This window comes from Gallus gallus, chromosome 15 (genome assembly GCF_016699485.2).
Source record: "Gallus gallus isolate bGalGal1 chromosome 15, bGalGal1.mat.broiler.GRCg7b, whole genome shotgun sequence".
In the NCBI taxonomy this organism is placed as follows: domain Eukaryota; kingdom Metazoa; phylum Chordata; class Aves; order Galliformes; family Phasianidae; genus Gallus; species Gallus gallus.
The window spans coordinates 12,305,150-12,330,923 of NC_052546.1; the positions used below are offsets into that span (position 1 = coordinate 12,305,150).

The 25,774-nt window shown below is 52.0% G+C and overlaps 1 protein-coding gene across 2 annotated transcripts in view; it reads left to right on the forward strand.

Moving 5' to 3' along the window:
- The first annotated feature begins 12,181 nt into the window (after positions 1 to 12,181).
- TBX5 (T-box 5) overlaps positions 12,182 to 25,774 on the forward strand; it is a 40,990-nt gene continuing 27,397 nt past the window's right edge. The window contains 5 exon segments of one of the 2 annotated variants that reach the window (NM_204173.1): positions 12,182 to 12,303; positions 19,323 to 19,498; positions 20,741 to 20,835; positions 23,369 to 23,488; positions 24,053 to 24,200. In NM_204173.1, coding sequence (NP_989504.1) covers positions 19,352 to 19,498; positions 20,741 to 20,835; positions 23,369 to 23,488; positions 24,053 to 24,200 — 510 coding nt within the window. In that variant the 5' untranslated portion in view covers positions 12,182 to 12,303; positions 19,323 to 19,351. 2 annotated transcript variants of the gene reach the window in all.

Sequence of the window (25,774 nt, forward strand, 5' to 3'; positions counted from 1 at the left end):
TCGGAGGAGGCGTAAATGAAGCGAGACCGAAGCAGGTTGTTTGAGTGGGGGGGCACTGCTGCTGGTGGGATAACAGCAGAAGTGGTCCTGGCTTTTCCATTTGAAAGGAAGAGCAAGGATGTGGAAAGGGAAGAGGTATAAGAGCCCACTGTGGGAGAGCAAAGGCTGAAAGGAGGCCCCAGCATGAATTCTTCCCTTCCCACTAACTTAGAGCGTTTTCTCTATTCTGTACAGAACGTGATACTCTCTTAGGAGTGACCCCCCTGACCTCCCGCCTCCTGATAGGATGGCGAGTAAGTGAGTGCAAAATAAATGGCACCAAATAGACCTTTTCAAAGAGAACAGGGGAAATAAATCAGGTTATTCTGGTGCTGCATTGACAGCACGTCAAAACAACTCCCCAAAGCGTGAAACTTGGCTGGGGAATGGTAATTCCACTGCCATGATACTTACATGCCAGATGTATGGCTTATCATCATGTCTGTCTGTCTGTCTACCTGTCTGCCTACCTGCTGTTACTACACTATCCATTTTTAGCTGCAAATAAACTGTTTATGATCTTACCTCCGGATCTGGAGCAGTAAGTGGGATCTAAATGGATAAGAATTACCCAAGGAGGAAATTCCGTTAGCTTTTAGCAGTTGGTGAATCAGCAGAGCAAACTAACCTGCTGCTTGGTGCTATGTGGGATCTGTGGCTGAATTTTACTCTCAGCAGAAGTTCTCTCACTGAGCCACGTAGATGTAATGGTGGGTGGAAGGTAGTAAAGCCCTAATGGGTGCTGCAAGGCTGAGCTGCTCCAGGCTAGTATCACCCAGAGCACCTCCCCACCTTTCTGAAGAGCAGTGACAAACAGATCTAGAGCTTGTCCTGACAGAAAATGCATTGCATTGTATTCTGCTGAGACCCAGCCTGCATAACGCACACCGAAAATCATGGCTCAGTAATTCCGCCAGGAAACGGAGAAATGAAATCCAAACACAGCGAACACCTCCAAAGCCTTCAACATTGATCTGTGTTGATCAGTAAGAGCTGATGAACGAGGTGTAAGGAATAGGGCTGGGGAGCTCCACGCCCTCTCCTATGTGGTTCTGGACATACATGGCTGAACTTACTGTGTGCAAGAGTCTGTGAGAGCGAATGCATTTGTGGATTTCATGCCTGTGAGCTTCATGGTTACCCTAGTGTGTGCAGAATAAAGGAGGCTTAGAAATGCTGATGAAGTTAGTTAGTATACTGGAACATTCCTGTAGATTTCTATAAGTTCAGGGGGAAAAAAAACAAGAAAAAAAGCATGTAAAAAGTTATATGTCCTAGTAATTTCCAGGGCTAACGGCTGAGCTCACTTCCAGTAGTGCAGCTGCTGTAAATTTAGACTAATTAGCAGTAGTCTGAGTAATCTGGGGAGTAGTAAATGTTTTGGCATTTGTATGCTTGTTTGTTTTTGCCTTTGGAGGATTAAAGGGAATATATCTGTGCTGCACACTGGGGCTGGGAGAGGGATGGGGATTCTGTTGCTCATTTCGGACCAGATTTCCTGGCTGTGCAGCTCATGTCTGAAGACATGGAGCTGAGAACATGGCCAAGGGCTCGAGTGCACACACCCCTGGATCCCAGAGGAGCCTCAGCAGTTCTGTCCATCAGGTATTTGGTGTTGCTGGAAGCAAACCTGAAGCTGTCTGGATACTCCTAGGATTAGAGGTCTGAGGAGCATGATGTGCTATCAGTGAGTAGCAGAAACACCCAGAACAGGCATGTGTGAGCTTCAAGGTGAAACTTCATACATAAAAATATCCTCTTTTCATGTGCTTTATGGAACAGGATTTTTACCTTGGGCTTAAATTTAGTCATTGAACACCAGTTTGCCATGCAGGATGCCTATCTGTCACCTTTGGCTCTTGAACATGACCAGTGCAACAGTAGCACCCATCCTACTGTCTCCCTAGGATGCTGCTGCATGGATACCTTAATGACATTACTGAGAATGAACCATGTCCCCAAATACATGTCATGCAGCAGGAAGCATTGTGCTGTCCCAGTCCATGTTCTGCTTGTTTTCAAAAGTCTTGTGCTTAGTAAGGATGGAAGTGCCCTTGTTGCCTGTTCTGTAGGAGTTCTGAAGACCTGGCCAAGCTCAGAATCATGGCACTGTGCTCATTTTATGTATTAGCCGGAGCTAACAAATCTAGAAAATTGGACAGGTTAGGCTGTTTATCTATGCTCTGTGTGCTGTATGGGGGTAGGTAAGGTATTCAACCCTACTCTTGCAGGGGGTGTCTTTGGACTCAGCAAAACACCCATTCTGGTCTCCCTGATTTGAGAGGGTTAAGCAGTGGTCTAAATGTGTATCCAGCGAGGTGTGAAGGAGAGAAGGCCCTGCAGTCAGCCAGTAGCAAGGCAGGAGCAGAGCCCAACTTTTGTAATTTCCCAGTCCCAGGGCGTCCACCTTGTTTATTATCCTAATGCTCCCCCATCACCTTGGTTTATAAGCATCCCACTTCAAATAAAAGAAAGGAGGGATGTCACACGTGACTGCTCCGTGTGCGACTGCCCTGCAGTTGGATGTCAGAGCCCTGCTACTGGAAAGTGAGGGAGGAGTGACAGCATGGGGAGGGACCACCTGCCTCAGTGAGCAAAGGCACTCGCAATTACAGGTGACCGTGCAATAGCCGCTTAATCCAGAAGGGTCCCCAGAACATCCACTGCATGCACTACAGGCCATAAAACACTTCCCAACACCCTATAATAAATTTAAGACCGTTAGTACAAAAGACCAAAAGCCACAAAAACTCTAACATGCAGGAGAGATCAAGGGCACTGCCAGTGTCCCCGCTCCCAGCAGTAGCAGGGAAATTGTTAGGTGAAAATGTCCAGATGATCTTAGGAAGTGGACCATGGCCCACCCTACAGAGGAAAGCAAGAAAACCTCACCAGTCCCTGCCAAATCTGACCCAAGGGGAAATTCTTTCCTGAATACAGGCCAAAACTCAAAGTAATTGCACATGTACTCTTTAAAAATGGATTTTATTTAGGAGAAACACATTGTCATCATCATCCTGTAAAGTGCACCAAATGTGTGCTAGGGACTTCCTGTAGAAGTAGAAATTGAAAGGTTATTTTATTTTATTTTATCTTGCAGCAATGCTGCCATGAGTAAGGTGCTTGATTCCCACCGTGACCTGGCTAGAGGTTCCTCTGCAGGTTACCCTTACATCTGGCATCTCGAGCTGCTTCGTTTCCTTGCCAGGGTCCCTGGACGGCTATGATACATTGGATTTATGGCTTATAATCTGTCTCAGTCTTTTGAAAGGAAGACAAAGCTTTTTGGAGGGTTTACTTGAGGTCCTGGCCTGAGGAACCCTGCTCAGGGTTGGCACAACTGCCGTGGCTGAATTTGCACAACGCAGCTGCTCTCTGCCTCTGCTGAAATGCTCTGTGATGCACAGGGCTTGTAAAAGTGCTAAGTGCCACTTAAACCCAACTCATGGATACTGAAAGACTTGTTCTCAGGGCAAATTTGCTTCTGTTTCTTGTAGTCCCAACATGGTTTCTCTCTTTTCCTTCTCTTTGCTATGACTTTCTGGTCTCGGTTATGGCAGTAATTGCAGGGAGAGCTAGCTAGGCTGCAGTTTAATCAGAAGCTGATGGATTTTTGAGCATTTCTGAGAACATCTTACCCAAATTAGATGTTGCCAAGACTCCAGCACTACTAATGAAGCCATCTATATGGTCTGGAGAGAGTCAAGAGTGAGGCTAGGAAGGGATGGATATGTGCTCTCTCAAATTCTTAGATCATACACCATCATTTTACAAATGGCCCCACAATTCTTCAAAAAATGGCTCCAAATTGCACAGAACGTGTTCAGTTTTGGAGTTTCCAAGCTCCTAACCAACTATTTAGGCACAGTGACCTTTATCACATGTGGGGATCAGGGTTGATGCATGCAGTGTGCGCCCAGAGCTCACCAGGGGACTACTCTGGGACCAACTGACAGCATGGGACGTGTGCTGGTCTTGTAATAAGAACACCTATGCAATAGAAAGTACACAGACACCACCAAACCATCACAGGAGCAACCCAACAAGGTGAGCCACACCTCAGGGCTGTGGGAAGCCAGCGGGGGTGTAGGAATCTCCACCCAGCTGACATGGAAGTGGACATCAAACTATTGATCCCATCCCATGATTTCATCATGACGTCAGTGATATCTATGGGACACAAATATTTCCAAGTGCTGCAGAACACTCTTTGGTACAGCCATGGGGCAAGAAGTTGTGGTCCCAGCTGAGGACTTCCATGGGTTAAGGATGCAGCCCTGCAGCTGCAGTGCATGCCATCAGTGAGTGTCCTCCCTGCTCTGCCTGGTGTCTTCCTCTCTGCTTTGGCTTTGTCCCCAGAATGGTGGCTCGTGTGCAGTGCTGTCTGCAGTTTGTAACACAGCAGCTGATGCTCCTCCAAAACCTGGTGGCAGAGAGCCTGCTGAGAACCAGAAACAGCACAGTCCCTGCTCAGAGCTGGGACAGGGACAAGGACAATTACATGCCAGCCCTCCCAGCCCACATCATCCAGCCCTGCTCCCACTGGCTTCCCTCTCACCCAAATGGTTGTCATGGCAAAAATAAAAATGACAAGATCCAACGACAGTGAACCCATTACAGCTGAAGAGCCAAGTGTTGCTGAGAGACTGTTGACATCAATTTCTTTAACAGGAGAATTTTATATATATATGTATTTGGAAAGAACAGGTTAAAAGCAAAAGCCAGTGTTAAGTAAAAATGTGCGTGAAAGAAATAAAAATAGCCCAGGTTGCAGTAGGAGAGAAGAGGAGGGTGCACTATTTCCATTAAATGTGACATTTAAATGGAGGGTGAACCTGAAACTTTGACAGGACTGTGCACATTCCCTCAGAGCCATCTCCTGCAGAGCAATGGCCCCATAGCTTTGCTCCCCACGATCACTTGCTAATTCGTGTGCTCTTCTCCAGTGTGAGGAATGTTCAATGGAAAGAGGGGCTGTGGAGTATCTTCTGAAGTTCTCGAATCTGATTCAGCTCACACAAAGTGCTCTGCTGATGGAGACTTGCTTAAAAGACCTTTTGTGAAGATCCATGAAGGAAGACAGAGCATTGAGGCTGGACCTGGAGCACAATGTGTGTGCTCACTCACTGCATGGCATGGCTGGGCCTTTGCCTGTTCCCTTGGGCTTTGGGTTTGCTCCCAGTCATAGAGCATCCAAGGAAAACCCGAGCTTCTACCTTCATATCACTTCAGTGAAATCATGCGTACAAAGTCTGGAATGACAAAAAGCATAAGGACATAATTTTTTGCACAAAAAGATATAATAACAATAACAAACAAAACACTCTCCTTCCTCCTTCCTGTGATTCTGAGTGGACAGTTTGAATCAACGAGATGTGCTCGGACTCCAAGGAGTGGGAACATCCTACTGGTGAAGCTGGAGTGAGGCTGGCCGGGCAGCCCCCTGTGCTTCCAGCATCCCCACACCCAGAGCGGCTGTAACCCCAACCCGCAGGCTGGGCAGGGCCCTCGGGGACATTAATAACCCGGGGGAAGGGTTCTGCTGCTCTGGCCAGAACAGGCATCGTCGCGCACTGAGCCCCACGCCAGTCGGAGGGGTCAAGCTAATGCTGACACTGGGCCCTTTGATTGTGCTTGATTCATGTGCGTACAGCACCGGTAGGTCAGATGGGCCGTTAATCCCTCAGTTCCCTGCCCCCTTCCCCAGGAAAGAAAAGGAAAATGAGAAATAAGTGTAGTGGGTGACTTCCCAGCTCACTTCAAGGCTTGTGATGTGAGCTGCCTGCAAGGTCTGGGTGGGTAGGAATGAGTGCTTTTCCTCTGTGCTTTGGGGGTTACTGTTTTTTTATTATTGCTGTTTTTCTGTTTGTTTTGTTTTGTTTTGGGTTGTGGGGTATTTTTTGTTGTTTTTTTTGTTGTTGTTTTTGTTGTTGTTGGGTTTTTATTTTGTTAACGCGGGAGGAAGGAAGTGGAGCTGTGAGCATCGAACCAAGGCTGCTGATGCTGCTCTGGGCTGGGTAGCAGCTGTCCAGCCCTGAGGGGGCCCAGGAGTGCCCTGGGATGCACAGAAAGCGAACTTCTATTAAATGGTCTATTTAATTTTGTATTTGAAGTGTCCGCTTAATTTTCATCTTGAATTTCTATTTCCTCGCCTCACCCTATCAGTCAGGGGGGATGGGGTTGTGCAAAAATGCGCATCCTTACCCTCTGTCCACACACAAGAGAGAGCCTCAGCTCTGCTTGAAAGCGTTGGTTGTCAGGAAGGACCCAGCAAACAGCTGATATGCTCTCCCCGTTTCAGCACGGAGCGGCCTCGGGCTGAGGGGTGATCGTTGTCTGGAGGCAGCGGGCCGGGAAAACTCCGAGGGGGGCTGGGAGCGGGGCCGACTCCCCTCGGACGGCTGAAAATAGCCGCACTCCGGGCTGGGAAAGCCGCAGTGGGCAAATGACCAATTAGGGAATCTTTGTCAGATTCGGGAAAGCCGAGATAAGTCTCTTTTATCAGCCTATAAAAATACCACTTTCACTTATCTGCAGCTACCTACGCCGCGCAGCTGCGGGAGGAGGGGAGAGGAGGGGTTACGGCCGGGCTCGGCGGCGAGCGGGGGTTGGAAAACCGTTTTCTGTTCCAGAAGGAGTCTTCTTCCCTCCTCCTCCTCCTCCACCTCCCCACAGAGAGGAACCCGCGCCCGTGGGTCGGAGCCATGGGTCTCTGCGGAGGAGAGCAAATCCCTTCATATCCCCTTCCCTGTTTCCCATCCCTATCCTCGGCACGGGGTGATCTCTTAGGGCAGGGCTGCCCGGCGCCGTGGCACCCACGGGCACGGGTGGGAGCGGTGCGCGAGTGGGGGCGCGTACGAATACAGCGGTGCGTGCGCGCAGCAGTTGGCCGGGCGCCCACTCTCGGGCGTATTTTTCGGTGTTTCCTACAAAAATTCAGACCGCACTCCGAGGACACGGGATCGCCCCCTCCCCCCGTCTGTTCGGGCTCTCGCAGGATCGGGGCGCGGATGACTCGAACGCGTTCTGCATCTGTGCGAGATCTGCCCCGAACGCATCTCCGTCTGAATACCCGCACGCAAACAGAGGATCAAGACGTGGAGAGAGTGCTAACATGCATTCCTACTGTGGGAAAACATGCTGCACTTTGATTATTTTCTCTGTGGTTTCCAGTCTATTTGGGCTGTAAGAAAACGATCAGATACAGCGTGGAGGGGGGAAAAAAAGGTCAGGCAAGTAAAGCCAAATCGATGCTTTCTAGGTTTTTTTTTGGAAGAGAAAGTTGGTGGAGGGAAAAGATTAGGGAAAACGCGGAGAAAACGACGGGTTTCACTCATCCATTCTAAGCGGGCTTGCTCAAGTGGGGCCTCGGGGGGTGGGGGGCTCTCCCTCACCCTTTGTTCACCCGAAGTCGAGACACACAGAACAGCCCTTGCTATTTTTTTTTTTTTTAATTATTTCTTTTTAAGGCAGAATAAGCAGATTTGGCTGGCACGGACAAGGTGGGAATCTCTCCACGAAGAGCCCCTCGTTCACGGATGGGGACGTTTGCTTTAACCTTAGCCACTGGGGCTTTGGAGGTAGACCGGGGCGAAGTGCTTCTCTCTGCACGTGGGTACACAAGGCTTTGAACAAAATATATACATATATATATATCTCCGTGTGTGTGTCATCCTGTTCCCTTTCCGAATAAATGCCACCCCCCCGGGTGCGGGACACGGAAACTGGCAGCGATGTGAGGCAGTGCTGGCAGTGTGGGGCACGGGGAAGGGCAGCCCCCCGGACAGCCTCTCTGATCGGGCCGGTACCTTTCACACAGATCTGCTGGAAGGGCTTGGAAATTCTTTTCCAAATATATCCCCGAGTGCCCGTCTCCCCCCTCAGCCTTCCCTGGGTGCCCTTCCCCGGCCGCCGGCTCCCCGTGCAGGTGAGGAGGGATGCAGTGGAAGCAGTGACAGGCGCAGCACCCCCACCCCGAGCCTTATCCCGGAGCTGGGGGGGTCACCCAGCCCTGCTTCGGTGAGATGATCGTGCTGCTCACGCAAAACACGCGTGGGATCCACAGCTCCGTGCCCGGTTGCTGGGAGAGCAGTGTGGGGCCGGTCCCAGGGGTACAAGCAGGGAAGCGTTTGGGATCCTCTGAGTGGGATAACGGGATGTTGTTGTCCCTGTGTTTGATATTTCGGGTCCGTCTCCCCTGCTATCACCCCCCGAAAGAGGGCACCGTCCCCGCCTGTCCCTCTACCGAGACAGCAAGGAGGGCCGAGAAGTTTATGGCCTAGCCAAAAACTGGGGAACTCCACCCAAAATGCGTTGGAGGAGAGAACTATGGTGCTGCTGCCGGGAGGAAATGTCCAAAGGAAGCGCTCAGTTTCGGGATTTGGAGGGTCAGAGTTTTGGGTTGCGCGTTCCCCAGCAGCACCGCTGTCAGCCCGCCGAACCTTGCCGGGTTCTTCTCATTTTGGGATCCCGCGGGGTGGGGAGGGGCGGGGTGGTGGGCTGCGGGACGGGCAGAGGAGCCGGGCCGGGGCTGGAACCCCTGCAGGCATCTGAGGTGGGGGATCGCTCTCTGGGAGCCTTCGAAAGTCATTTTAACAGCGCGTTTCGTTGGAATATATATATATATATTCATTATGAAAGGCTCCGCCTGGGTTGTTTCTCCCCCATCACGTTTTTATAGTGAGATCAAGGACACGCATGTTGCATTGTGGTGGCAGGTCCTCGTTTGTTCGGGTTCTGGTGTTTTTTTTTTTTCTTCTTCTCTTTCCCCCCCCTCTTTTTAAAATTCCTCTGTAGAGTTGCTTTGTTTTTCTTTTTTTTTTTTTCCTTTTTTTTTTTTTTTATACCTTAATGCTCTCCGGAATAAAGCCCAAAGAAGTTCGCATTTCGCGCGGTGCTATTAAGGGAGAAGGAGCGAGATCCTGATTGCTTCTGCTCGTTGCGATCACTTTGGAGGTGGGGGGGGGGGGGGCGGGCGGGAATTGATTTTAGATTTCTCTTTTATGTCGGGTCTGGTTTCTGGTGATTAAATTTCTCTCTTATGTGGACTGAACCTACGGATAACTGATTAATAACATGCCACTTGGCGCCAACACGGGGTCTCGAGGCCTTTAATCGGCAAGATGCACGAGAGAACAGAGAGAAACACAGAGCAGGACAAACTCCACCGGCTCTTTCAGCCCGCTGTTCTCTGCCTCGGCTGAGGGTTTTTTTTTTTTTTTTTTCATCTATTCAGTATTTCCTGCTAAACTCGTAAACTTTATTTGATTTACAGCTATTTCATGAACCTGCTTAAACTAACATGTGTTCCGTCTTGTCCAACTGAATCATAAAAAACAATCTTGAATCCAAACGAGATTTTTTTTTTTTCCCTTAAAGAAACGAGTTATTAATGACAGAAAATAGGCATTGTCTCGAGCGACGCTGCTGCGGCCACGGGTGCGGGTGGGGGGGTTCGGAGTCCGGACCCGCAGGTAACGCCCGGCTCTCTGCTCGGAGTCGTTGGCACTGAGGTCGGAGCAGATTATTTTTCCCCGAATAAAAGAAAATATTCGTCGGAAACGAATGGTTTCCAATCGCGTGATGCCTAAAGTGTGCTCCCGAAGGCAGGAGATCCGCTCCCGCAGCCCGCGACAGCGCAGCCGAGCAGGTAAACGTGCACGTCCGCCTCCCAGAGCAGACGGGCACGGAATGAGCTCCGAGTGTTCTCTCGAAGCACGTTTTTCTGTGCACACAGCCACTGCTCCGTCCGGACCAAACGAGACAAGCACATATCCGTTTCGGTGCACGTGGAAAAGGTCTAATTTTTACTGCGATGTAGAGGTGCGCGTGCACGTGTCCTTGCGAGACATTGGCTTCACCAAACCCTGTGCCAACCAGAGCGGCTCTTCGCACCCGGATCCTCACCTCTGTGAGGATAAAAGCTCTCGGGATATCTCCCAGTCCCGGCAGTAAGAGTACGGCCCGGCCTCACCGCCTGCAGCCGCTGGTTCTGCCCGTCCCAATCCCAGCTCCTCTCTGCGCTCACAGATCTACAGATTTACGCGTTTACCACGTTGGCCTCATCCAACCTTTGCACAAAGGACGAGGGCATGGACCGGGGGGAAATGCTCTTTTTTGGTGAAAGCGAATGCCCCCTTTCACCCATTCTATTTTTTTTGCGCTTAACGTGAGCTGAAGAAAACAAACCAAACTTTTCAGGAGCCGCTTAGGTGATATGTATAATCTGTGTTTTCACCTTGAGCACAGCGAGTATTTCTGGGATGCCCGGGGCAGCCACACGGAGCCGGGTTACGGCCGTAGTACGAGACGCGGGGCTGTGAATGGGGATGAGAACGGGGCTGGGAATTGAGTCTGGGAGTGGGGTTGGTAATGGGGCTAGGAAAGGGTCCCGAAATTTGTGAGGTTCGGTTAAGGTGAAGGATGTGCTCACGACGGCTCTGCCAGCCTTGTCTGAGTTTTCGCTGTGCGGGGCGGGGGCGGGAGAAGGGGGGAAGATGGAGGACGTGGGGAGAGGGGAAAAAAAAAGGAAAAACGAGAAAAGGAAGGAAGAAGGAGAGAGGGATTGGCAAGGAGGAAGATGAGAAAGAAAAAAAATAGGAAGGATGTCAGGGAGGGAGGAAGCGGGCCCGGGGGCTGCGCGACGCCGGGGGTCGGCTTCCACGGGCGGCGGTGGGGCCGCCTTGGGGCAAAGGAGGGGACAACTGAAAATCGCAGGTGTCCCTCGGGCAGAGGATGGGAGCAGCCGCTCGGCTCAGGCCCTTCTGCCCACCCCGGCAGCAGCTCAAGGTCACTACAAGAACACTATCCGGGAGAGGCACGGGGCGCTGAAGACTTTCCCCCTCTTGCCCCATTAGCTTTCTTCCCAGGGTGAGAGCGAGGCCTTATCTTCTTTTATTTTCTCCTTCGGCCCGAGATAAAGTCCTGACTGACACCCTGTTTGGCAATAGCAGATTAGCGGCTCTATTCCGGCATCAGTAACGCGCCCCGCTCCATCAGGAGCCATCAAGTGGGGCAGGGAGGGAATCGTGGGGCACTCTGTGCCGCGAAGTCACCGCGGGTGGCACCGTGAGAAGGGGGAATGGGAAGGGAAACCCAGCGGCCCCTCACCTGGGCAGCGCTGTGCCCAGAGGAAGAGCTGAGGAGGGGGCTTTGCAGCTCTGCCTCTGCCCTCTATGCTTCCTTCCCATCGCTGCTTTAAAGTCTGCAGTTCGCCTGGGAAATGAATAGACTGTGTGTGTGTGTGTGTGGGGGGGGGGGGGGGGGTGTTTTTTAATTGCAAACTTTATTTTTAAGTAACGAGAAGGGCAGAAAGAAGGACCGAAACCGCAAACTTTTAAAGAGAAATGCTGTTCACCTGCAGCTGCTAAACGTAAAACAAAAAGCTCGACCCACACATCTATCCGGGGGGGGAGGGAGGGGGCAAAATTGTAGAGCACTAAATGCGGGGTTTTAGCGATGGAAATACTGACACGAAGAGAACTGTATTAGCGTTACTTTGAGACTGAGGGTTTCTGATAAACCCTTAAATCCATCCAGAGCGTCTCTGCCCCGGCACTTTAAAGGAAAAAGAATAATAGTGAATGGATGAAAGTATTTCCAGAGGGGATGATGGTTTCATATACTTGGTGCGTATTTCACCAAAGCGTGTATGAGGGGAAAAAAGAAAAAAAGAAAAAAAGGATGTATATACATATATTAAAAAAAAAAAAAACAATCAGGGAAGAATTAATCGGAGAGGGGAAGTAAAATGCCTAAAAATTGAAGGAAAAAAGAAAAAAAAAAAAAAAAAAAGGAAAAAGAGTATTCTTGCTATGGGGGAGCTAAATCTATGGGAAGGAAAAAAAAAGAAGTGCTCCCTTTCTATGGGCTCCGGGCTGCGAGCAGAGCGCAGCCGGCCCCGGGCGCGGTCTCTCCCGAGCAGCGGCGACCGAACGCGGGGGCCGATGGCTGTGCTACCGCCGACCCTCGAAGTGGTGTTTTAAAGGGTGTGTTCGGGGGTGGGGGGAGCGAGTTCACGCTCGGCACTATTTCTTATTGCTGACACTTCGACCCCACTGCAAGCCGGCACCCCGGCCACCCCCCTCCCTCCACCTCTCCTGGGTAAAACCAGCAAGGAGAAACCTCCAGGGCAGCGAGCGGGCGGGGGGCTGCCGCCATGCGGCCCCACGGTGCGGGGGTTCCTCCGGGCAGGAAGGCGGGGGCCGACCCTGCTGTCCGCATCGCAGCGAGGAGCCGCAGCCACGCACCCCCCCGCACACGCAGGTAAGTGGCCGCGGGGCGGGCGCCACAGGATGCGGTGCGGTGAGGGATCCTATGGAGTACGTCCGTTTGTACACGGCCGTGCCTTTGGGTGTGCACGAGTTTGCACGCACCCGGGGGAGAGATCGGCACTAACGCCGTGCTGAAGGTGGGGGCGGATTTATGCCTGCACGCACCCAAAATGTGGGCGTAAAGCATGGAGGAGGATGTAAATAGTCACGGGTGTGTGTAACGGACGGGGCCCGAGTGCTGCTGTGCGAGTGTGCACGACCATCTCGCTATTTGCACACTCACGAAGTGGGGGTTTTTGTGATGTGCCGTCTGTACAGACAGAAGGACTCGGGAATATTCACCCATCTCTATAATTCTGCGCTCAGACGCGCTCCACGCGCAGTGCACACCCACATCATTTGCACAAGGCATCGCGTGCACGCGTGTTTTTGCAAGCCGCACGTGCTTTCACACTCATCTGTGCACACCCACCTATATGCATTTGTGTGGATTTCCCTGTGCGGGGTGCGTTCGGCTGCCCCAAAGCAGAGCAAGGAAAGCGATGCAAAGTGCGAGGTCTTCCTCGGGCTATTGGAGAGCCGTCCCCGCGCCGCATCCCGATGGGGTGTTTTTTGGTATTCTTTTGGTTTTGGTTTTGCAGAGTGACATGGAGCTTCTCCTCCCCGCCCCCCGTTTGTCATCCTCGCTGCTGTCTTTTGCCGAGGCCTGGCTGTCTGCAGGGCTGGGAATGGGGCAGGGAGTAGCATGGGGGGAATGGTGAGGGGGGAGGCAGCATGGACACGCAGCCGGGGCTGTGCCAGGGGGGGAAAGCTGCCCGCAGCCCCTCGGCGGGAGCTGCCTGGGACCCCGCTGAGAACACTTACCCAGTCCTGCAGCAACTTCTCGCTCTTCTTTAAGTGATGCTCCTTCTTTTTCTCCCTCTCCCTATTTCTCCTCCTCTTCCTCCTCCTCCTCCTCTCTCTTTCTGTTGGAGGAAACAACGGTTGAGCATCTTTGGCGAAATCTCTGCCGCGAGTGCATCGCGAAACCCGCGCAGGTTAAGGGAGCGATGGGAGAGGGGAAGAGGGCGGTGGGAGCGACGGCTCCACTGCAGCCACCGACTGCATTCGGAGGCATTTGGGGGTTTGGGGCTTTTCTTTCTTTTCTTTTCTTTTAATTTTTTTTTAACTTATCGATCTCATTTGGCAAATAATCGCCTCGATTTCCTACTTTTTTTTTTTAAATCAGAGAAAATAATTGGTTCCCGAAGCACACTCGAATCAGTGCAAATAACCAGGTTATCATTTACTATATATAGCCCAGAGTGCTTGCTTCCAAAGGCGCCTGAGCATTCATTTGACAAGTTTCTCTCCAAGAGTGTTTTTATTATTATTATTATTATTAACAATAATTGATTTCCTAAAAAAACTAATCTAAGCCGTGCCAGGACCGCTGGATTAAGCGAGCTGCTCCTGGTGAGGCGGGAGCTTTGCTACTCGTTTCCCTCTTTTCCACTCCAAGAGTGGATTTTCCCGGAGTTTCCAGATACTCCGTGCTCTCTTTGGTGATGCACACTCGTATAGAACGCACACTCCCTCACACCCACGTACATACTTGTGCGTGCGTTGTGTGATGCATTCGTGTCTATGCATACGCATACAGAGGGTGCGTGCAGCCTCAGTGTATTTTGCATAGAGCCGAATGGTTTCTTTGGAGGAAAAAAAAAAAAAAAAAAAGAAAAGAAAAAGAAAAAAAAAGAAAAGGGAAAGGAAAAAAAAAAACCAGGAAAAAAAAAAACCAAAAAAACACAGGAGTCTCACTGATAGGGCTTTAAAAGAGGAGAATAATACAAATTAACCTTCCATTACTGCTGCAGTCAACCATGACAGAATAGGCCAGTTGCGTGGTTGGTGACGTCTCCGTGTCCTATAGGAGCAAAGCTCGTGAGATAGCAGCTATCGCCTTGAACTCTCTTTATTTTATTGGAGTATGGCTGGTAATAAACAGTAATATTTAATTTGTTTGAGACCACAAATCGGCTTCTAGCTGGAAGGCTCCCTCGCCTTGACATTACAATCCTAGGGAGCCTGGGCTTGCCTCCTTTATCCCGGCATTTTTTTTTTCCTTCTTCTTCACCCCCCAATCTGCAGACGGAAATAAATTCGATTTATTTGCATCGTTTTCAACTTGTCTTCGAGGTGTTTGCGAGCCTCTTTGGCGCTGCAGAGGTGAGTCCGCGACCCGCGCCAGTAGCGCTCCCCGGGCGGCAGCCGCGCTCGAGGGCGCTTCTGCGAACTTCGAGATTTCCACTTTTGCCTTCTTTTTGGCGAGGGGAGGGGAGGGTCGCGTTCTCCCTCACTACGAGGTGCGGGCAACCTTTTTCCTCTACGTAGGCAATCTTTTACCTCGTTGCTTGGATATCTTTTAATGAAATAATTATTAATAATGATAACAATAATTCTCCCCTGGCTTGCTTTTAGCAGGGGCGCGTTCCCAACAGCCGCGTCCCCCCGCTTCGGCCCGGCTTTCTCGCAGCCCGGCCAGGCTCAGCTAATTGTATTCCCCTCTCCATGGCGGTGGGAGGGAAGCCCGGGCCGTGCCCGCTGTCGCCCAGGCCGAGGCCGGAGCGGCCGCGGCACCGCGCAGAAGGACGGCGCGATTTGTTCGCTCGTTTGTTTGTGTTTGGAAGAGTTCCTCGGCTCTCTCCCCTCTAAAAATAATGAAAGACGGGACAAGCTTTGTTCTGTTTGTTTAAGTAGCGCTGGCTGGCTAATTCTCCGCGGCTACAAGTGCAGTTATGTTATTATTCTGATTTGCAATCGTTTACCGTTCGCTGTTTTTCCTCGGTAGCTGTCGGACTGCACGCACTGGGGGGGGGGGGGGGGGGGCTTTGGGAGATGCCAAGCTACACCCACACACGCCCCCCCGGCCGCTCACCCCCCGGACTTTTCTCCCGCTGTTTTCTCCTGCAACTCGCAGAGCCTGTGGTGTCCCCGAGCCCCGAGGAGCTGAGCAGCGCTGTAGCTCTGCTGTAACTTCCGCGAAATGCAAAAGGAAAGGGTTGAGGTTTGGGGGGGGGGGGGGGGGGGGGGGGCTGGGTGTAGAGCAAATGGGAGGGGGTGGAAGGAGGAGGAAGGTGGGCAGAGCAGATCTAAACCATGCCATTTATTCCGAGTCTTATCAAAAATCCGACTCGCCAATCTGGTTCTCTTCAGGCTGCAGGATGCCACAGGAAGGCTGTTTACCCTGCGCTGACCTATTCAACTTTACCCTCAAAATAATACATTAAAAAGAGAGCGAGAAGGGAGAGGAGGAAGAGGCAGATAAAACCACGTCCCCGCTCCTCGCTGACGGTTTGATTATTTGAGCAGAGCGGAGGCTGCGGGGTTGCGTACCCCAGCCGGGCAGCGCGGTGAGGCGTGGGGGAGAGGATGGAGAGAGGGGCTCGGGGGGACGACAGGCACTGCAGGGTTCGCCTTGGTGGGTTCAGTCCCTCTCCGTCGTGTTCCATCCCTTTTCCCAGGTTATACCGAGTAGATTCCACTTGAGGGGATCTCTCGCGCTCCCCCCCCTCCGCGCTCCACTGTGGATTTTTATTATTATTATTTTTAAAGGCCTCTGTGAGCAAAGATAGAGATGGGTTCGCATCCACACCTCTGGGCAGCCTCTGAGGGCGGGGGGGTGGGGTGGGGGGGGCGGGGGTTGTGTGAGGTTAGCAGAGCCAGCGATTTATTTAAAGGGGTGAGGGGGAAGGGGGATATTCCCAGGCGCTGAATTTTCTCTTTGGTTGGGAGAGATGGATGGAGGAGGGAGGGAAGGAGGTAAGGCAGAGGGGGAGGGCTGCTGGGGAGTTTGGCGATTGTCTTTGTGCCTTGTTCTTGTTTGCCGGCCAGAAAAATAGGCTGGAAAAGGAGGTTTGGGGGGGAGGGGGCGGGCGGGAGGGCCGGGTGAGGGAGTCTCTCTGGAGCAGGATCCCAGCTGGTTGGGCAGCGGGTCCCGGCACTTGGCGAGCGGAGCTGGACGAGCCCACGTCCCCTCCGCGCTCCGCTCCGCACCCCTCGCCCGGCTCTGCGCAGTCCGCCGTAGCACCGCGCTGCGAACCTGCCCCGAGCGGCCGCTGCCAGCCCGCCCGGAACTTTTTTTCCCATTTTCTTTTCGAAGGGGGTGCTGTTGGCTTTTTCCTCTCTTCCGTCCTCTTCCCCCCTCCTTTTTTTTTTTTTTTTTTTTTTTTTTAATTATTATTTTTTTATTTTGAGGGGGAAGTAGAAAGAGTAGGGTGGGGAAAAGTGCATCTTCCAGATCAGGCTGAGAAAAGGGTGGGGGTGGGGGCTTTATCTTGGTCTCAGGATCCTTTCTGGTGCGTCTGACAACCTGGAAGTGTTTGGAGAGAGCAGGAGAGAGAGAGAGAGAGAGAGAGAGAGAGAGGCAGGCAGGCAGGCAGGCAGCTTGCGTTGGACAGAGCTTTCTCTTCCAGGCTGGGTTTTCACATGCTGATCCGCAAATAAATAAATAAAAGGAAATATGCACACGAGAAGCCTGATCCCATTGTAATTTCCATTGCCAAGGGGGAAAATATACACATACATATATATATGGAGATGCATTGATTGCATGGAATTCAACAAGCAAGGTAACAGCTCTTCCATTGCCATGTATGTCCGTCGGTGTCTGTAATGCGTGTGCGCGTGTGCGACCGAGAGAGAGCGAAAGTGGCTGTCCGGGGTCATTGTTAGACACAAACTGTCTCTGCCGAGAAGCGGCGAGGCCTCGGGAGACGCGGGATGCGGGGGGGCCGCTCCGCTCCCCGGGGATCCACGGCGGTGTGCGGGGCTGGGGGGGCCGGGAGGCGCGGGGCGCAGCGAGAGCAGCCTGGAACAAAAGGAGAGGGCGGGCTGGGTTTCCTTTTTTTTCTTTATATATATATATATATATACACATATATATATATTGCGAACCAGCTCGGTGCTACTTTAGCGAAGCGGGATGCGTTTTTTCATACAGCCATCGCGGCCTGGTTCTGTCAAGCTCCATTTCTTCTCAGAAGCTCTTTAAAGGGGAAAAAAAAAATCAGAAGCTGTAGCTCGCCAATTGCTCTTAGTTGTTGGGTTCTTTTTTTTTTTTTTTTTCCCCCACCGTCACCCCTCGGTTTATTATGATTATTTTTTTAAATCTGCTTAATTATACCCCGACCCGCCGACACGGGTAGTGGGGATCGTCCCCTGCGCTGCCATATCTGGGTCCCTCTTTGTTTTAATAAACGTGCCTTTTCCCTCCCACCCGCCTCCTAACTTTGCAGGCTGAAGGGGAAGAATAGATCCTCGCTGGAGGGAGGTCGATTCAAAATGGATAGTGGGGGTTTCCGAGGCTGTAGCAAAAAGGAGAGGGGGGAAAAAAGGAAAATAATAATAATAATAATAATAATAATAATAATAATAATAATAAAAACCAAACCCAAACAGCTGGGGAAAAAAAAGAGGAGGAGGGGAAGAGAAATCCCTACGGTCTGTGGCTCGGCAGCTTTAGGGCTGCACTCGGTGTCCGCGGGTTCCCGGCCGCGCATTTTCCGCGCAGTCCCCACCGGGCGCCGTTCTCCTGCCCCGCGCTGTGGGAACGGAGCGCTGGAGAAGGGAGGGGGAGGGAGGTGGCACGGGGCCTTTCTATCAGCGATCTTTAGCTCTGGAGTTGTGGACCCGAAGTCCCTTTGCTTTTTGTCCTTTTAAATTATACATACGTGTATGTATATATTACCCACCACTAGCAGGGAAGAGCATTTTCTCCCCCTCCTTTCCACTCCCAATTTTCCTCTGCATTTAAAGGAAAATTGCCTTTTTTAATGTTTTCTTTTAAAGGCTTTTAAATATTGTTGCAGGGATAAGGAGGGCTCATTTCAAACAGTTCTCGTGTACTTAAAACCAATATTGTCTCCATATGGTTGGCCTTTCAAAACCGAATCCTCTTATTTGAAACACGCGAGAGGGGTTTTTTAAAAGCTATTAAAACTCCGAGCTCCTCAAAACAAACGAAAAAAAAAACCAAAACTAACAGATAATTCAATTGCTTTTATCTCTCTCTCTCTCTCTCTTTTTTTTCTTTCTGTTTGGAACTTTTACCATTCCTGATAGAGCCCTCAAAGCTCCCCCAAAACACCTCCTTTAAAACTCTTGTTGCTCGCATCAGATGTAAGCGGCGGATTTCTCAGGCTCTGCCGGTGCAGTTTTCCTCCCGTTAGGGCTCAGCTCACTGCATGCGCAGTCCGTGCGCACGTTACTTTGCACCATATCGTATTGATCCGCACTTCTTAGATGTTTTTTAATCGTCTCGCCCGTCCAATCCTGCTTGATTTGCAACTGTTCGGGACAGCGTTTTGAGTTTGGGGTTTTGGAGGATGGATAAAATACTTGTTTTATTTTATTTTGGTGGAAAGGTCGCGCTTTGCAGGGGTGCACGAAGTTGAATTTTCTTTGAAATTGGGGTTATATGAACGGCGTAACGTGGCGGTGGCATTTGCCTGCTGGAAAGCGGCTCCCACCTACCGGGGAGGACGGGGGATCTTCCAGCCTCCCCGGCCGCAGCGAGCCCGATATCGGCCCGGGGGATGGGGATGCCCTGTCCCCCCCCGGGGGACACCCCACCTCGCGGCCACGCGTGTGCTGAGCGGTTCGGTCCCGCGGCAAGGTGCCCCGTGTGCGCTGCCGAGAGGACTGCGGGAAGGCGGCTGTTTACCTTGTCCAAAAGATGCATTTAATAATACCGCCTCCCCTCTTCCCATCCCCCACCCCCAAATCCTATCATCCCTTGCGGGCTGCGATAATAAATAAAAGTCTTTATTTCTCCCTCTCCAAAAGTTAAAGGGCCTCCTTCCCTCCCCGGGCTGCTGGAAGTGAGTTGCGGGCAGCGCTGCTTCATCCTCCCGCCCTGCCCAGCGCCGGGCTCAGCGCATGTGTATCGTTAGATGTATATATATTTGATTGAGCGTCAGCCTTGACTTATGTGCCTCTTATCTCTGCTCTCTCCCCGATGTGTGCCTGCAGTGGGGGATTCGGCGAAGGAAGCTCGTAACATGGCGGACACCGAGGAAGGCTTCGGGCTCCCGAGCACGCCGGTTGACTCGGAGGCCAAGGAGCTGCAGGCTGAGGCCAAGCAGGATCCCCAGCTGGGGACCACCAGCAAGGCCCCCACCTCTCCACAGGCGGCCTTCACCCAGCAGGTAAGGAGCGGACCGCAGTCCCCCCCCCCCCCCCCCCCCCCCCAACTCTTTCGTCCCCCTCTCTCCTTTTTTGCCATTTTTCTGCGTTTTTCCCGCGGGTCCCAGCTGTAGTTCTGCTTCTGAGCTGGGCAGGAACGAGTTATTTTAGGCCTCACGGGAAGGAAAGCTCTCACCTGACAGTCAGGACGGTGGGCTCTTTCCTGCTTTGCTGTTCTTTGAGGCATGTTTGGGTGCTGGGGGGACATGCGGGGAAAAATCAGTCCGAATGTCACAGGGAGGGACCGGCTTGTGCAAGGACAGGCACGCACAGTCCGTGCTTGAGTGTACAAATGCACATGCAGATGCACACTCGGATAGCTGCGTATTTGCTATGTGCTTACAAATGCCTGTGTGGATTTGTATATATGTTCATACATATCTTAAGCATATAAACGTACATGTGAACACACTTGTGCCTGTGTGCCCGGCTACACACAGCTCTGCCCGCACCCACACACCCCAGGGCACGCCGTGGGTGTCATGCGTGGGCAGTTCTCAGCCACCTGGGGGTTGGGCACACCCGGGGTCCTCCCGTACATCCACACCAACTCTCACCCGACGGACCCCCGCGAGTCGCGGTTACGCACGTGGGCTCAGCGGCGGGCCCCAGCAAGCTGTGCTCCCCGCGCTGCCGAGAGGACAGGGCCGGGCCACGGAGCCGGACTGCGGGCAGCGCTCAGAGATAGCCCCGGAGCTCGGTGCCGGGGAGTTCCTTTCGCCGGGAACCTTAGGCGGCCGCAGGTAAATCCCCGGGAGGAGACCCCACGGCCGATGCCTGCTCGGTTTTCGGCTGTTATCGTTAGGGGGGTACATGTGTTCGGCATGGGGGTTCTGCTGGGCTATGGCGAGGCTGCGGGTCTCCCTCCCGCCCCGCTCCGAGCAATATCTCCGGACCGGGCTAACAAGACGAGCACCGAGGGGTGCGGGGATCGCAGTCATTGGGCCCTAGCCTGCAAAAGCGGGTGTAAATCACGCATCAGAAGGATGTGAATCTCCTTCGTCCGCCTCCCGACCGCAGCACGGGGGGATTTCTCCCAGCCGGCCCTGGCCGTCCCTCCCCTCTCCCGCAGCATCGGGGCCCTCAGGATCCTGCGCTGCCCAGGAAGCGTTCCCCGCACTCCGGCCCCACCGCCCGGCTGCTTCCCTCCCTGGTTTTGCTTCCTCGGGGCTCGGTGCTCACGGCTCTGCCTTCCTCCTTTGCAGGGCATGGAGGGGATCAAAGTGTTTTTGCACGAGCGGGAGCTGTGGCTGAAATTTCACGAGGTGGGGACGGAGATGATCATAACAAAGGCTGGAAGGTAAGAAGCAGCCCCAGGGCAGCGGGGGGAGGCGGCTGCACGCCCTTTGTGTCCGTGGGGCCGAATCCTTCTCCTTCCTCGGTGTTTGCGGGGAGAGTTTTGCACAAATACACACCCTGAGCTTCTCCACGCGTGTTCGTGTGTGTGGGGAGTGCGTGCCCACAGCGGAACGGAGGTGCCTGGCCTCAGCCCCGCTGCTGCCCCGGGTCTCCGTGACACCCCTGCGAGGATGGATTGAGAAGAAATTGTTTCTTCTGGCTCCTTTCTTAACCAGAACAGTTGGATCGTTAATCCCAATTTCAGGCCTTTGGAAGCTTTCCAGGCAAGTGCCGAATTGCAGCCACTTGGCCAAACGCTGACCTTGTTTAGAGCCGTTCGCTGGGCGATCTCGTTAATATTACCATTATTTCTAAGTGAAGGAGCAGCTCTGTCCTTCCGCGATTTTGGAACGACTTCCTTTTTTTTTCTTTCTTCTTTTTTCTTCCAGACCCTTCTAATTTCTTACGCGCTCATTGAGGCGAATATATGCGGAACACCCACACCACCCCATTTAAAAGTATATGTGGTCTTAAGCTACTGTTTATATACCGATAGCGTAACAGTTTAGATGCATAAATAGATGTGCCCGCAAATAAATAGCATGCGTGTCTAACCGCGTCCAGATACACATTTCTATATGTGTGTGCTCGCCTGCGTGGGTGTGTAGAAAAATATACAGCCTCGCAAATCCAACTTTATTGGGACTGTGCGTAATGGATTCCATGGCCGGCTTAGTAAACCCGATCCACAGATATGTGTACACGGATGTATCCGAGTGCGTTTGAGGTTATTTAGCATTATCCTCAATATTAGGGTCTCTGAGGGCTGTTCAAGGGAGACCCAACGGAAGGATCTCTGCGGTCCCACCTGCGAGCTCGGGGCAATTTTCGCTACGATTTGAAATGGACCGCCGTACCTGGCGCTGCCCGAGGCTCGGTCTGGAAAGGGAAACCCCTCCCGCAAAGAAAGAATGGCAGCGTTAGAAGGCGAGGGCACAGTAAGCAACGCCGAGTCAGACTTTCATTTTGCTCGTCATCTGGTATTTGTTGTGGTCTTCCAAAATTTGCCTGGAGAGGGAGAAAAAAAAAAAGAAATAGATCTGGCTGCGAGTGGGTCTGTCTCATGGCTCGCCTTGCTCTGCTGCTGGAAAGGGCGACCTGTGCGGGAAATGCGCGGCTGCGGAGCTGCTGGCAGCACTGTCCCTCCGCCCCCGGAGCCTGCGGGGACACGGGCTGCGCGCTGCCTCCGCTCGGGGACACCGAAGCTTAGCGAAGAAAAGCAGATTTTTTTTTTCTTTTTTTTTCCTCTCAGAAAGCAGCGCAAGGAGGGAGACGGACATAAACCACCTTGCAGAGATTTCAAACAAATAGCGCAACGCATAGGAACGTCGTCTGGAGAGCTATAAAGCCGACATTTATAGAGTGGGGTGTTTAGGGGAGAGCGCACGCAGCACCGGGGCAGACACAGAATAGTTGTTTTTCTTCATAGAATTCCTTATGCTCATTGCTGGAGAAGCCCGGGGTCGCGCCGTTGCCGATCAGGTGTTTGCGGTGGACGCGCAGATCCGTGTTCGGGTGGAATTTGGTTTCTTCTCCCTCAATCTACCCCCATAACACCCCCCCTCCCCCTCCGCCGTGGTCACCGGCCTCCACCCCTGCATCTCTTACCACGTGAATTTGCACACCAGCCCAGATGCCCTATCGCACAGATAAGAACCCGAGCCCCGGAGAAGTGCGCAGTATTTTTAGAGGTGTGGGGCTTTTTGTTTATGCGTGTTTTAAGTCAAGGTCTACGTTTTCATCTGCTTTATTTTTAAATATTTGGAAAGCTCAAACTAAAATAACAGCAGTGTTTTAAGTCCCTGCCTTGCAGTAATGGAAACTATTTCGAAAAGCCGCTGTTCTCAGTGTGTATCCGCGTGCTTCCAAGTATTTGTCAGGTGTGTGTGTTGATGTCTCTGTACGCACGTCCTCAGTGCTACACCTGAGCGCGTGTGTTCTTTCAGCATCTGAGCGCAGAGCGGTTGATACACACGGGAGCTTTGGAGAAATGTGCTTATTTAAAACGCGTGCTTTTGCAGAAATATATAGATTTTTTTTCACTTTTTTTTTTTTTTGGCATATTTCCCCTACTCTTCCAGCAGTTTAAGCAAACAGGAAAGTAAATTGCTTCCAAAGGATCTCGCGGCCAGATTTGTTTAATTTTTTTTTTTTTTTGAAAGAATCGAAGCATTGGTGAAAGAAATGGTAATACATAGGAGAATTGAGGAGTAGGTGAAGAAACCAACCCGCTGGGATCGTAACTACGATTCCGTCTCTCCAAGCTGCCTGTCCCCCCAGCCACCTCCCCCCCCCCCCCCCAACCTGTCCAGGATGTGCCCCCGCCTGGCTGCAGGGCCCCTCCACCTTCTGATAAACCGCACACAACGCACAGATCCATCTTGGGAAACTTCCCCTCCTCTGCTTTTATATTTACCCACTTCTTTCTTTTATAGGCGTATGTTTCCCAGTTACAAAGTGAAGGTCACTGGACTCAATCCAAAAACGAAGTACATACTGTTGATGGATATTGTACCAGCGGATGACCACAGATACAAATTTGCAGATAATAAATGGTACGCACGCCGGGGGGGGGGGAAGGGAAGGAGTGCTGATTCGTGTCGGGCTGCCCGACCCCGGGCGGCTTTAGGGTGGGAGATGCTGCTGTTGGCTGCTGGGCTGTACCTGAGGGTCTGGGGACGCACCTCTGGAGAAGAGCAACAAAAAACCCAAACAAACAAACAAAAGAGAGAGCCGATCTGTTGCAGTTAGCGAACAATACCTGTAATCCTGCTTAACGGTGACATTGTTGGCCATCCTGGTGCCAATGGTTTAATCACCCTTCAGGCGGCAGCGTCTCCGGGTTGGGGAGATGCTGAAGGATGGATACGCGGTGTTTTCTTTGCTCCTGGTTTGGGTGTCCGTAGTTAGGAAGGAGGAAGGATGGGGTTAAATGGGGAAACGGCCATCTCGACGGGAAAAGTGCCAAAGATCTCCATTAATTCTCCGCGCACTGTGTGTGTCCGTAAACGTCTTTTTTTTTTTTTTTTTTTTTTCCCCGAAGACCGCCGGGCACCACGGTGCTGGGGGCAGGAGGGGGGACCCCACGGGTGGGAGCTCAGCGCCTCTGTCCCACGCAGGTCCGTGACCGGGAAGGCAGAACCGGCCATGCCCGGCCGCCTCTACGTGCACCCCGACTCCCCCGCTACTGGAGCCCACTGGATGAGGCAGTTGGTTTCCTTCCAGAAGCTCAAGCTCACCAACAACCACCTTGACCCCTTCGGACATGTGAGTACCGGGCTGGGATGGGGTCGGGAGACGCGGATCCGCGCTTCACAGGGCGACTATGGAGTCCCACGAACAATCGTGTCCCTACGACTGACGTCGCATTGCCAGAGCCACCGATCTTACAGTATAAATCCATTATCTGGGTGGGCTATTATCTTCTCCCCTGGTAAGACAGGATGAGCCCCAGTGATGACCTCCCCCCTCCAGAAAAAAAGGATACGTAGCCCATTTTTTTAGGATTTATTTCACAGTACTGTGTGGGAATTGACTACAGACCTGAAGCCCGACGCAGTGCCTGGCTTCAATGACGCTTTAGCTACTTGATTTTAACCCGAAGGGGAGTCTGAGAGCCTTAAAATCTGCTCGCAGCTTCCATGGATTTGGCTAACAGGTAAAAATTAATCACGCATAATTATTCGAGGAAATAGGACCTAAAACCACGTGGATCGCTCAATCCGAAAAGAAAAAAAGAAAAAGCCAAATCCCACCACCAACCATTGTGGGACCCAAGGGGCCGTGAAAGTTTGTGTGAATTCTGCAGTCAGAAGTAGCCCACCTTCGGAGGTCTCCAAAGACATGAGTTTCTCTGAGCAAATGTATATATGCGCCTATGAATTATAAATATATATCTATAAAAATATATATAATTACTTAAGCGAGTATATGACTCCAGATCCCACCATCCTTTTCCAAGAACACATTTTTCTCCCGTCTCATTTCAACGCTTCGGTTTCACTTTTTTTTTTTCCCTCAAGCTTCTTTTTTTCCCTTCTTCCTTCTGTTTTCACTTTTTAACGCCGAAAACCTCGTATTTCTAAATCCTGTCTGGCGGGGGGCGGGGGGGGGAACCAGCCGAGCCCGCAGCGCACTTGAGCGCTGAGCATCACTGTCCGAGCCGCGCTTTCCCTCTCCAATTCAGCGGTTGGTCGGTTTATTTATTTATTTATTATTTATTTATTTTCCCTTGGGACCCGAATTAAGATGTTTTGCAAGTGCTGCTGATTTCTTTTTTTTCTTTTTTAATAATTTTGTTTGGATGGGGTCGATTTTTGGGGTGGGATCCGGTCAGGTCCCGGGGCCACGCACCCCCAGCTGCGAGCAGGCGGCTCTGGGGAGAAGTCCCTGCAAGCAGAGCCGGGCCGCTGGGACAATAGGAACTTCAGAGGCGGAGCTGCACCGGGAGCCTCTCAATTAGAGTCGCGGTAATGAAATTAAAAACCATTAGATCGTTCACCGTTGATGTCTACGGCTTTCCCGGATGTCAAAGCAATTTGCCTAAACCCCCGGGACAGGGGAGGCGGCCAGGCGGTCGGGGTCTGGCGTTGGGGCGCGCTGCGTCTCGCTGTCGCCAGGGTCCGGTCATTATCGGCGCGGATCCTCCCCCCCACCGTCCCCATCCCCGCCACTGTCCCCGGAGATTAACCCGGTACGGAGCAGGGGCCGCTTTTTATCTTGAGCACAGCGCTTCCCTCCCCACCACCCTCCTGCCCCATCCTCTGCGGGTGGCGTGGTGGGGGGGCGGACACACAGATTTCTCTGCTTCTCACCCCTTGTTTTGCTGGATTGCTGGGAAG